At 47.2% G+C, this 13,910-nt stretch overlaps 1 protein-coding gene across 1 annotated transcript in view; it reads right to left on the bottom strand.

The window, feature by feature from the left end:
* Positions 1-1,351: 1,351 nt before the first annotated feature.
* LOC311350160 (golgin subfamily A member 7B-like) overlaps positions 1,352-13,910 on the bottom strand; it is a gene marked incomplete at both ends in the record, with an annotated part of 12,611 nt that continues 52 nt past the window's right edge. The window contains 4 exons of the mRNA XM_084470175.1: positions 1,352-1,468; positions 2,475-2,576; positions 6,576-6,728; positions 7,993-8,118. Coding sequence (XP_084326301.1) covers positions 1,352-1,468; positions 2,475-2,576; positions 6,576-6,728; positions 7,993-8,118 — 498 coding nt within the window. The remainder of the gene's footprint in view (positions 1,469-2,474; positions 2,577-6,575; positions 6,729-7,992; positions 8,119-13,910) is intronic.

The raw sequence follows: 13,910 nt of genomic DNA on the forward strand, positions 1-13,910 counted from the left end.
ATGCGCTATAAACATCAGTCTTAAGGGGGTCTGGGTTCGCTTGCGTTAGCATTGAGCTGAGACCACAGGAAACGACCGGATGCATGGCCAAGGGCCATGGGATCTCTGAGTGTGTGTGTGTGTGTGGGTGTGTGTGTGCGTGTTTGCTTGTGCACGTTTGTGCCAACTTGTGTTGCTGCTTTTTTTTATGAGCGTTTGATGTCGTGTCGTGTCGAGTACTTGCTGCTGTTGTTGTTTATATGTGTGCTGTGTGTGTCAAAGTCTGTATATGTTGGTCCCTTTGCTTTTTCGTGGACAAACATATGGCCCGGGAATATTGCACCATATATGTTGTTAGGTGCACGTACTTGTGCACACGTCTGACGGGAATCCTCAGCTGGGTTGCGGATCAGTGGCCCTCAGATATGAAAGCAAAGACGGATAGATAATCAGAGGTGCTCTCAGTTAACAGTTTTGATACCGAAGCCGAATTTCTCATGAACACAGCGTAGGAGACACAAACCCACAAACCCTGCCCTCCCCCCCAACACACACACACACACACACACACAATTTAATCTAAAAAGAAGAGACTGCTACTTTATAAGTTATTCTCATTCCTTTAGAATTTCCAAATTGCAGCTTTGCAATCCCCTGTGTCTTGCACTACAAACCAAATTTTTTAAGTATCGGTGACTACCTCTACTCATCCCTCTCCAACCCCACCCGTCCCCTTCCTAAGCCTGCTGAATCATCCCAGCTGGATGGAGAGAGAGAGAGAGATGGACTGACTCACGGAAAAAATGGAGAGGAAAGAAGCGAGATGAATAGGTGAGTGGGAACGCAAAACAAGTGGGGATGATGGTTATGATTAAGGCGGGGCCGGTGAGGGGCCAGCCCTGCTGTACGGCGTTGGACTCTGGAGATGAGCTAGGGAATGACATCTGCTGCGGCCCTCGCGTGACTTTGCATGTGCACTCAGACACACACTCCGACATGTGTTTCGCTGTTGTTGGCTTGCATGTGTGTTTGTTTGTGTGTGTGTGTGCGCGTGTGTGTGTGTCGTTCATGTGCGTACATGTGTATGTGTGTATGTGTGTGTGTGTGTGTGTGTGTGTCTGCCAGCTCCTGCTCTAGTGGTGGGGGGTACTGGTGGTAGAGGTGGCGGTAGAGGTGGTGGCCTGTCACACGGGCTCAGTGTAGAGGATGCTCCTGCAAAGTCTGCCTCCACCCGTCCGCCCGCTCTCCCCACCCTCCACCGCGCGCCTCTCCCCTCTCAGAACCGGGTGCTCTCATGTTTCAGCATGCGGATGTTGGCCAGCCCGCCGCTGTCCCGGCGGTGGTACCCATAGCCCTGGTGCTGGGCCTCCAGTCACCGGGCGCCACAGTCCCCTGACGTGGCGCTGCTGCTGCTGCCGCTGCCGCCGTTACAGCTGCTGCTGGGGCTAGAGCTGCCGGAGCAGTGGTCCTCGAACACACTGATCTCTATCTGAGGACGGGGAAGGGGGAGCCACGTTAAGGATCACTGGGTGGGGGCGGACGGATGGATGGGTGGATGATCTGGTTCCCCCTTTGCCCTGACTGGAAGGAGGTCATGAAAAAAATGTAATCATTGGTTTATTATGATTAAAGAAACCCCACTCTTAGAGGAACAGAGCACTGTTTAGGTTTGGTTTTGGTCTCTGGCTTTGGATGGTTCTAGCGCCTGTCTGTCTCTGGGTTGATGTGACACCGCAGTGTCTTGAGTAGGTCAGGGTCTCCTCTGACTGTTGCAGAACGTGGTCTGAGTGACTCGGCCTTATCTGTATGCCCAAACAGAGAGCCTGCTGTATAAACCTATAGGGACTAATAGGGGACGGTAATAAGTTGGCGCTGTCTGTTGGAGCGCGTTCTTACAGTCTGTCTGCGCCAGTATGTGATGGTCTGCTGGACCCGTTCTCCACGTCTCCAACCTTTCAAACACACACAGAGAGGGACTTGAAAGGCCAGAGCCATGCCACAGGCCGTGTTCACATGTCATGGGAACATGTTTTCACGTGTGGATCGTGAACCAAAGGTTCAGAAGGTCAAAGAACAAGGCGAGGTATAACTCGACGTCTGTAATCTCTATGAAACAACTGAAGGCAACAACGTGTATGTCCCACTCACAATTTGAACTAATGGCAGACAATACATTTATCTTTGATACGACAGACAGAGTGTATTAAAATATGTTAGCAAGCCATTTTTTTTTATTTCTTTGATCAGTGGAATCACTCTGATGTATCGGAAGTGCTGAACTTTGGCAAAAAAAACCCTTTACTCTATCAATTCATGTTCAGGCCCATTTGAGTGCTTGTCCTCAAATGACCTAAGCCATTGGTCTGCATGTGTGTGTGTGTGTGTGTGTGTGTGTGTGTGTGTGTGTGTGTGTGTGTGTGTGTGTGACACTGCCTTGCCTACTATCAAGCAAAGCATACGTTTAGTGGTACTATAAAGCAGCCATTGAAGGATACGACTCTCATCCCTCTCTCTACAGGGTCCGTCAGCAGGAGACCCCTCGGTGCGTAGATCTTCTCATTCTGCTCCTGGATGTACCCCGATATCTTCTTCAGCACCTAGGAGCGGAGAGAGGAGGAAGGGGGGGGGGGGTGGTGTTTATGGTTATGAGTGTGGAGAACATAAAGTAATCCACATTTGATTAGCAGCATCAAAGGCATGCAATGGAAACCTAGTATACACACATAATCTGCATGTAATCGTTGCCGTATTTGGTGTAATCGTTTTTAATGTGAGGGTAATGGTTTCGGAAGAGCTCTGCCCAGGACATACGATAACCTTGAAAATATCCAATAGATGAAACGGCTAAACGCGGACCGGGGTTTGGGCCACATTAACCGCCTTGTGCACACACACACACACACACACATGCACACACACACACACATACATGCACGCACACAAAATAATGCGTGCCCAAACAAACACACATGCATGCACGTACACACACTCACACAAAAGGACACGCACACACACATACACACGTATGCACGCACACACATGCACAATCATCGCTGGAAGAAGGGAAAGATGGAAGAAGTGACTTTGCCATCCATCCTGTGTAGTTAGCGCACAGCTTATGATACCCAATATCCCTCCTTATTGCCTGGCTTTATTTTTCCTGAACGTTATAATCTAAACTCAGGGTAATTCCATTATGCCCTAAGTATGGCAAATATTTTCATACACAGCTTCACAGCGCTCATGTCGAGCAAGGCTCCACGAATTAAATTACTGAAAACTGAGGACTGTGAGCTTTCGTTCGTTTGAACTTTTCCATTTAGAGGCTCTGGTTTCTAATTCCTAAGATGGTTCTGAGTGGCTAAATGTGGACACGCGGCAAGAGGCGGCAGCGTTTTGGAAATATGCTCAAATGTGCGGCGGAAAGTTTATTTAGATTACACCGTTTTTTTTTAAGTAAGCGTTGGCTTTGCTGCAACCACAGAGCAACATCATAGAGAAGCTGAGCGCTACATTTACCCCACGGCTTAAGGCAGAGGCATATAAAAGCACATATATGTGCACATACACACACACACGCACACACAAACACATGCACATACACGTACACACATTTGCAGGAACTTGCACAGCCAGCCAACCTCCACACATACATGTATGCACACACACACACACAGACACACACACAGACACACACATGCATGCATGCACACAAACACATGCACACATACACACACAACATGTAGGGTGTTAATCACTTGAAAAGAGCTATTTGGGCTATGATTAAGCCCTGCTAATGAATCCATTTTTTTTAAAGGGGCCTATAGCAGAAACTGATACAAGCTCACACACCAATGCTTACACACACAAACTCCCTCACACCACCCAGGATGCTAATCAGTGGAATAGCCTCATTAGTGCATATGATTAAGCCTTAGCCACAGACCACAGCAGTGGCTTATTTAACTCCAAAACATGAAATACAGATTTCACTATAAAATAGAGCAACTCTCTCGAGGGAGCTTAACATTCCCCCAGTAACAAGTGTCAAATCCCACTTTTATCCAACATTAATTCACACATTCATCCCAAGAGATTAGCGCAAAATTAAATCACAGCCCATGCAGCTCCCTGCTACGGAGATTCATCTGCAAGCCGTCTTATCTCCAGACAGAACATTTGGGGAAAACAAACGCAATAAGTCATTTGAATGCAGAGGTCGTGGATGACTGGGAGGCTAATGTGGTGGCTGTGGATGAGTTTACCACCAATTCTCTCTGACGGCCATAGCCTGCCGTCCCCTTGTACACACTCTGTACTCTGTTGTGTAACATGAATCCGATACATGAAAGTGTGTCATTGTATAAAGAGAAGGACCTCCCTTTGGACACATGCAGGCCTGCGCAGGTGGGAACAATAAGCCCTCTAATCACAGCGGTGAGGCCGCTCAGCTGTGTCCAATACGAAGCCAATCAAACAATGGAGCATCCTCGCTGTCACATTCACACAGCTCCCTCTGGGAAACATTAGAAATTATAATACTTGGGACACAGAATGCATCACTCCACAATGTGCTTGACATGTGTGCTGTGTGGTCATCGGCCAAGTGAGGGGAAGTAGGGATGTCATGGTATCACTCTGTGTGAGTGTGAGTGGAAGCTTTGTGTGTGTGTGTGTGTGTGTGTGTGTGTGTGTGTGTGTGTGTGTGTGTGTGTGTGTGTGTGTGTGTGTGTGTGTGTGTGAAGAAGGGTATGTGTGTGTTTGTCTGTGTGCGTCTGTGTGTGTGTTTCACTAAAAATATGTGTTTTTACGTGCTTGTGTGTGTGTTAGTGCGCGTGCGTTTCGTGCTGATGTCCCACTTTATGGGAATTAAGAGCTTATGCACAAAGGATATTGTCAATAGGCTGAGCGGAAGACCGATTCAGATGTTGAGGCTGCCGAGCGAGGGAGAGAGTGTTGGCAGAGCGTGTTTCGGGACGTGCGCTGTATCAGTCCTGACACGATGGCTTTGCTTGGCGGATACCAGTCAGGACTTACGGGTCCAGAGAGATCTTTTCACACTGATCTGAAAATCGTTCTAGTGTGGCCGGTTATCTGCACCAGCTGGGTGTACACACGCACACCAAGGTACACATACACAGACACACACACACACAGCTACACACACACACACACACACACACACACACACACACACACACACACACACACACACACACACACACACACACACACACACACCACACACAAATCAACATATACACACACACAGACAGCTACACGTACAGCTACACACACACACACACACACACACACACACACACACACACACACACACACACACACACAGGTGGGAGCGTTTAATCATGCTCATTCAGGACGTCATTCCGCCAAGTTGATTAAGTGGAGCTGGTATATAAACAACCGTACTCAGTGGCAGATAGCATCTCTGCAACTCACTGAAGTGGCACCCAGCTGAACAGATGAAAGCACAGCCAATTTCTGCATGGCTTCAACAGCGCAATGAGTCCCTTTGTCTCTGGTCTTTGTCGGCTCCCAGTGATTCTAGATGTGGTTTGAGACGAAACATGCTTTCAAAGCGCGGCGAAAGCAGAGGGCCGTGCTGGGACGTCATGTTGGTGGCTGCTGTTTAGGTTGAGTGAGTTGCAGATGCACTCTTCAAGAGAACTAATCACACTTTCTTTGTGTGTGTGCACATGTGTGAGCACATAGGTGTGTGTGTGTGTGTGTGTGTGTGTGTGTGTGTGTTTCTGTATGTGTGTGGGTGCATGCATGTGTGCGTGTGTATTGTGCACATGAACACGCATATCTGTGTGTGTGTGAGCGTCATGTGTGCGCATGTGCGTGTTAGTGGTTATGTGTTTTTGTTTGTGTGTGGGCCTGTTTTGTTTCGGGAGGAAGCACACAGCCACACAGCTAAAGGGGAGGATTGATCACTGTCTGTGTTCTCATGGAGTCAGCTGGTTGGGGAGAAAGGGAAGTTCCTTGTTTGGGCTGGCATGTCAAGCAGAGCCTGACGGCTCACAGGTGCATGCTGGGAGGTGGGGGGGAGTAGGGGGGTGCAGCTATTCAAGAGCAGTGGATGGACGGCTGATAGTGACATATTGTAAGCGCCGCAAAGAAAGCCCACATCAGACTTTATCTTGTGTTCTCTGGCTGTGTGTGTGTGTGTGCATGTGTGTGAGTGTGTATGTGTGTGTGTGCGTGTGTTTGGTTGCTGCATCAAGACGTGATAGGACAAGAGTTAATGTGTTTCTGTTTGTGTGTGTGTGTGTGTGTGTGTCCGTGTGTCCAGCAATAATGTGTGCTAGTTTCAATAGAACTGTGAAATTTATAAAGTATATTATTAACAGTACGGTGAACAGAAAATATCTTTCATTAATTTATTAAATGAAATGTTTCCATTATAAAGTAAGAAAACGATTCCTTCCATATTTTCAATTGGACCTTTGGCATAACAACAATTAACCCATACACTTATTCATATCAGTAAAGCTCACCAGGTTTAATGCTAATGCCCTAAAGTCATTGCTAATGCTAATGCTAACGCGCTACCGTGTTAGCGTGTTGGTTACCTTCTCGTAGCGCGTCTCCAGGCACAGGAAGATGATGTAGGCCGTGGCGCACGCCAGACAGCCCTCCAGGTAGGACTGGCCTCCGATTTTCTCCGCCTCCGCGTAGTACAAGTTCAACGTCTTCACTGTCTCCGTGAACAAGGCCTGCTCCATCTTTGTCCGGCAAACAAACACAATATGGATGCACATACGCGCGCCAGATGGACCGCAGCAGAGCTACGCTGAAAACTGTGAGAGCAAGCTGGTTGCCAGCGGAGTCGCCTGCCAAGCTTCCCCCCATCTCCTCACTTCCCTTCCTCTCTTCCCCCCAAAAACACATACACACACACACACGCGCGCGCACCTTGGAAGGCTTGTTGCATAGTGCACCTAAAATACCTAGATTACTTTACATAGTAGGTTGATGCTGTTTAAGTCGAATGTGATACAAGATAATATTAAATTAGATAAGCTTTAGGATAATGAGCTTTAGAATACACTTTATTAATCCTTTAGAATTTAGAAAGCTAAGAGGGGTGAAGACAGAAAGTATTTTAAACACAGGCTTCCTTTGTCTTTCTTTTAAAAGCTAACTCTCTGACTCTCTCTCTCTCTCCGTCTCTCTGTGTCTCTGGGTCTCCCTCTCTCCTCTCACACTCTGATTGTCTCGATGCGAGTCTCTCACTCTCTCTGTGCAGTGTCTGCTTCAGAAGCTTAATATAAGTCTGAAATGACACCTACTCTATTCCACACCCGCCATGTTTCCTCTGGCCTCGGCTGCTCCTATTACTGTGGGACTTCAGAACACAAGAGAGAGCCTGTGTCCATTTGTGTATTTGTGTGTGTGTGTGTTTCCGTGTGTGTGTGTGTGTCTGTTTGTGTGTTTGTTTGCATGTGCGTGCATGTGTGGTTGTATGTGTGTTAGTGTGTGTGTTTCTCTGTGTGTTTGTGCATGTGGAAGTGCATGCGTCTGTTTGTGTCTGTGTGCACGCGTCTGTGCATGCATACGTGTGTGTGTGTGTGTGTGTGTGTGTTTGTGCAGGTGTGTGTGTGTGTGTGTGTGTGTGTGTGTGTGTGTGTGTGTGTGTGTGTGTGTGTGTGTGTGTGTGTGTGTGTGTGTGTGTGTGTGTGTGTGTGTGTGTGTTTGTGCAGGCGCGTGTGTGTGTGTGTGTGTGTGTGTGTGTGCGTACGTGCATGTGTGTGTGAGTGTGTGTATGTGTGTGGTTTGTACAGTATGTGTATGTGTGTCTGTGTGTGCGCATGTGTGTGTGTGTTTGTGCATGCGTGTGTGTGCGTGCATACGTGCGTATGTGTGTGTGAGTGAGTGCATACGTGTGTGTGTGTGTGTGTGTGTGTGTGTGTGTGTGTGTGTGTGTGTGTGTGTGTGTGTGTGTGTGTGTGTGTGTGTGTGTGTGTGTGTGTGTTTGTACAGGCTCACCCTGCTGTTGAGCTCCAAGGGGAACTTGGTCTGGAAGCGGCACGCGGTGCCTTGGCTGTAGTCCCTCTGGATGAACACCTTGTTGGCCAGCGCCGCAGTGTGCCTCATCTCATGGAGGTTGTGGAACTACAAACACACACAACACACACACACACAACTAACCATAAGACACCCTGCTCACTTCCTGAGTACACACTGCTCATCCCTTTTGCTGAGTGGTCCAAACACACACCACCAACCACCTTTCTTTCTATCAGCCTTCCCTCAGCATATACAACATAGAGAGAGAGAGAGAGAGAGAGAGAGAGAGAGAGAGAGAGAGAGAGAGAGAGAGAGAGAGAGAGAGAGAGAGAGAGAGAGAGAGAGAGAGAGAGAGAGAGAGAGAGAGAGAGAGAGAGATCCATGTTACTATTAATGTAAACAGACATGTGAGGGTTGTGGCAAGAGCCAATACAATATGGAGCTTCCATTACTAAGACCATAAGTACCTACATATTTACCGCCAAAACCTGCACAGATGGCAAACCAGGTGCAAACAACCCACAAACACAGCATTAATCTGTCACCACCACACTCTGGCCTAGTTAACAAGCCTGGCTCTCTGAAGTCCTCTTAACTCAATAGTTCCCAATTGCAGTAAAAGAGGGGGAGAGCTCCCTTTACGACTGTGTGTTGCTGAACGGTGTGTTTTACACCCAAACAGATCACATACACACACACACGTATGCACGCACGCACACACACACACACACACACACACACACACACACACACACACACACACACACACACACACACACACACACACACACAGGGGACAGATTGCTCCAGTGGAACCCCATCTCCCGCTGGGCTGGGATTTCGCTCCTTAAAGACAATGGTAATTGAGACATGAAAGGGAGACTATGAGGGAGATGGAGAGGGAGAGAGGGAGAAAGGGGGGGATGGCGAGGGGGGAGTTAGAGAGAGAGAAAGAGAGAGAGAGCAAGAGAGAGCACAAGAGAGAGAGCTTCTGAGAGAGGGGGTGGAAAAAAGAGATTGGGTAAAAAAATGGGAATACTTGAGGTGCCAAAGAACAAAAAAAAAAATACAAATCGGAGAGGAACACTCAAATGTCGGGTTTGTATGGGCTGTTAAACCTGCAGGTTTGGTTTCAATGACACTGGAGCGAGTTCAACAGTCACACTCGAACCCGAGCTGTTTTCCCTGGTGTTTCCCTGAAGCTCAGGTGCTGGTGTAGGGTTCTGCATCCACAGCCAGCACTGGCTAACCTGGACATGGTGGGACGGTGTTCCGTGAAAACACTGTGTGGGTCCGTATGTTCCATGAAAGGGGATCCAGTGCAGCTTGAGCTCCCTCGTTTACGTTTATGACCCAAAATAGCAATACAAACAGCTACTTTTGGATCTGAAAACCAGCCACAAAACATCCAGCAGCCATTACACCTTCTCCACTTTCAGATATTTTTCTTTCCAGTTTTGCATGCCGTTCTCCATCTTTCCTCAAAATCCCTCTCTCTCTCTTTCTCTCTCGCAGGCTCTCTCTCTCCCTCTCTCTCTCTCTCCCTCTCTCTCTCTCACTCTCGACACCTCCAGCATATCTTCAAGTGATCCTGATAAACAAGTGGGTCTATTAATAGAAGCAATTACCAGCCTGTGATTTGCTGTGATTAATGCAACTCTGCAGTTCATTACGATGACCCAATGATTGTGAGTGCCTATACATGTCACTGCCAACATATATGCCTGTGGATGCAACATCAAAGTGAGCATGTGTGAGTGTGAGTGTATGTGTCTTTGTGTACGTGTATGTGTGTGCGCATATGTGTGTCTGGTGCACGTGTACATTACCGCCCCTGATGCCAGCCAGTCCTGAAACAGGCTTCTGGGAATCATTTTGGAAGCATCTAAATAAAATGTTTCTTATCACTTGAACGGAGCATCAAAGTGTGCCTAGGACCTCATACTGACGTACTGAGCACTCCAATCTAAACCATTTAGTCTAACCATTAGTCAGAGCAGCTGAATGAAGTACCACAGCCAGGGGGCAAGTCTCTGAGAACAATTTGGTTAGTCAGCCCTGTTTCACTGTCTTAGACACACACACACACACACACACGCAAAAACACAAACACAGACACACACCTAGGCCGTGGTGTACTCACCCACTCCATCGCATGCGTTCAGACACAAGCACTTATGCAAAAACAACATGCACCGTCATTAGCATATGACTTTGACTGCTAACTTCTTCTGTTTTATAACTGCTATTGTTTTTGTTTTAATGTCACAGGCCCCAATACGACTGTCTGACATAAACTCACAAAAGCTATTTCCAAAAGTCAGTTCTCTATTCATCCTTTGTATTAGCTCAACGAGTTGGCGATTGTTGTCATCGATCATTGTTAAACAAGAATAAAGTAAGCGTGAAGCAAAGGGAGAGTTCCTTCTGTGAACGCAGTAACCAAACACCAGTACAAACACCAGGCTTCAAACCTTTCCAGGATAAAAATCTCGTTCTAACAATACAACGTTCTCTCTTGACTGACTGCGTGGGCTAGCAGAGATAAAGGAGATAGTCTGTCATGGTGTCTAAGATAGAGCATTCACAGACAGCCATGCTCACCACAATAAAGGCCTTTGTTGAAACATCCTCTGTGGTGTTTTAAACTTCTTCAAAGCATGACCGGGAATTCAACTCTTATCTTAAGGGGTAGGCTACCTTCATCGAGGTGGTGGATTCAAACAAAGGGACTGGATGTACGAAAAGTAAACCTCTGAGATAAATCGGCTACTGCACGTGATTTGAAAAAGACTGCACACGTTGAAGTCTGACATATAGGTCTCACATATGACATATAGGAGTCACAGAGACACAGAGAGAGACCGAGAGAGAGAGTCACAGAGTCACAGAGACACAGAGAGACAGAGAGAGAGTCACAGAGTCACAGAGACACAGAGAGACAGAGAGAGAGAGAGTCACAGAGACACAGAGACACAGAGAGAGACGGAGAGAGAGAGAGAGAGAGAGAGAGAGAGAGAGAGAGAGAGAGAGTCACAGAGACACAGAGAGACGGAGAGTCACAGAGACAGAGAGAGATGGAGAGAGAGAGAGAGAGTCACAGAGACACAGAGACACAGAGAGAGACGGAGAGAGAGAGTCACAGAGACACAGAGAGAGACGGAGAGAGAGTCACAGAGACACAGAGAGAGACAGAGAGAGAGAGAGTCAGAGACACAGAGAGAGACAGAGAGAGAGAGTCAGAGACACAGAGAGAGACGGAGAGAGAGAGTCACAGAGACACAGAGACACAGAGAGAGACGGAGAGAGTCAGAGAGATAGCTATTAAAAGAAAGACAAAGGAAGCCTGTGTTTATAATACCTTCTGTCTTCACCCCTTTTAGCTTTCCAAATTCCCTATCTGAAGTCTGACATCACCACAGACGAATTAACCCAAATGACAAGGGATGGCAGCTAGTTTTCATTCCAACTCTTGAACTTTCCTCAGCCAACGCAGTGAAGAAGAGAACAAAGGAAATGAATTAATACAAATAAATAATGAACAATGTAGATTCAATACAAAAAAGTATGAATGAGAGGTTGGAGGGGCGGTGGTGGTGGTGGTGAGGGAGGGGAGGCGGGGGTGGGGGAGTCAGTGTTGAAGGGGGATGAGTATAATGATGGAAATTGTCAATTTGTTTTGTCAAAAGACTTCAAAAATGTTGATACAATGTTGTATGGCATACAAGTAAGTAATCCTTTATTGTCCCTTTTTGGGGGAAATTCTTCCTCTGATTTTGACCCATCCGGGAGCCGGTGAACACAGAGGGCTCACCGGCGCACCCGGAGCAGTACAATTCACTCATGTACAGTGTGTATCCATGTTTTAATATCGTACAAGCCTAGGTCTATTCAGCTTCTTAATGATAGGGGGAAAAAACATTGGTATATCGCATCGGTGTCTGCGGATTCTGTGCTGGAGCGGTATGGTGCCATCTCTACCTTGAAAACAACACATCCTTTGACTTTAGACACAAAGTGACATTAAAACAGGTCAGTCAGAGAACCAGACACTGAAACAGGAGTGGTGTTCTCTTGAGTTTCCTGCTGAATGACGGCCTGTTGCCAGCCACTCGGTCAGCCGGCGCAGTGCTGTATGAAACAGGGCCGGCCTGCTGATTAAACACACGCTCACTTAGCCAGGCTTTTGCTGACTCTGCAGGCCATATATCTCATCACCGAGTTCAGGGTAGCAACGGCCACCGAGAGGGGGGGAGGGAGGGGAAGACCCGAGAGATGGACCACAGTGATTGCTTGAATTAGACCGTGTGTGTGTGTGTGTGTGTGTGTGTGTTAGTGTTAGTGTGTGTTTGTGTGTGTGTCTGTGCATGTGCATGTGTGTTTGTGTGTGTGTGTGTGTGTGTGTGTGTGTGTGTGTGTGTGTGTGTGTGTGTGTGTGTGTGTGTGTGTGCGTGTGTGTGTGTGTGTGTGTTTGTGTGTGTGTGTTCCTTTTAGTGTGATTGTGTGTGTGCGTTGCATGTCATGGTGTTTGTCAGGGAGAGAGACTTGAATGGCTAATGAAGTGATGCTAACAAACTGCAACAGCCGGCTCACATTAAATCAGTCATGGATAATTGATGGGCCTGTCTGCTGGAGCTGTCCGCTGTGTACTACATGTGTATGTGTGTGTTTTGTCTCTTCACCTGAATTAATCGCACAGGCATGCTTTGTGTCGCGTATGTGTTTGTGTGTGTGTGTGTGTGTGTGTGTGTGTACGTGTGTGTGTGTGTGTGTGTGTGTGTGTGTGTGTGTCATCCCTGTGGCTTGGCCCGGGATGCTGGCAGTAAGAAAGTAGCTGTGCTCTGCCATCGTCTCACAGAAACACAACTGACAGCTTTGTGTTCACCACACACACACACACACACACACACACACACACACACACACACACACACACACACACACACACACACACATGACTGTATACGACACAAATAGAGACTGTGCTCAGCCTGTTCTTCATTCCAAGCAGTGCCAGGGTTGCAGTAGACGGGCTGTGCCCGGCTGGTTGGCTGGCTGCTCCTCTCTGGTTATGGTTATAATTATTATAATTATTAATATTATTATTATTGTTCTATTATTAGCATCACCATCTGAACAGCCTCACCGTGACATCAACAAGGACACAGAGATGTGTTCGGTCCTTAGCAGCTCGCAGGCATGTCACAAGCTAAAAATACAACCGTGACCAAGTGCCTTCGACGTTTTCTGGCTGTGTGTGTAGTTTATTACATTCCTATAGGTAGGCCTACACCGTGTGGAGTCCGCCTTTTCTGTCCCATTATGCTATAGCTGACCCTAACTTGTTGGAAATAGTGAGGAAGGTAATGTATGGCAGGTGAAAAGGAGGGGAAATAAATAAAAACCGAAATAAAAAAATGGAGAAAATAAAAGTAAGATGGGAAGGTGATGAGTGAGAGAAAGAGAAAAAAAGAGTTGTGTTGCCTCTCTCCATGGTGCTGACTGGTCGACGGTCACATCACGACTTCAGCAATCCTTGCAGGACTCCCGAGATATTCTCATGAGACTTATCGCACTACTCTGATCACATATGAGCAGCCGTTCATTCTCCCGTCCGGGCTTTCTATACATGTTCCTGGCGATCAATGCCGCAATGCATGCAACAATGTCTCCTCGAAAGGTCCTACTGACTTCGAGACGTTGACGGAAAAAAATATTCCGTCTAGTTCGATTAGATTCGATTAGTGATTATCGAATGAAAGCAGATTGATTCTCAGCCAAAACTCCCCAGAGCCAATATGGTGACGACTAGTCCCACACTGACCAGACTATCTACCAGACTAGATTTCGCAATCGTATTTCCTTAACTCCAAAAGTATTCACTCAGACGATGATCT

The sequence above is a fragment of the Micromesistius poutassou genome, assembly GCF_964030765.1.
Source record: "Micromesistius poutassou genome assembly, chromosome: 7".
NCBI classification, from domain to species: Eukaryota; Metazoa; Chordata; class Actinopteri; order Gadiformes; family Gadidae; genus Micromesistius; species Micromesistius poutassou.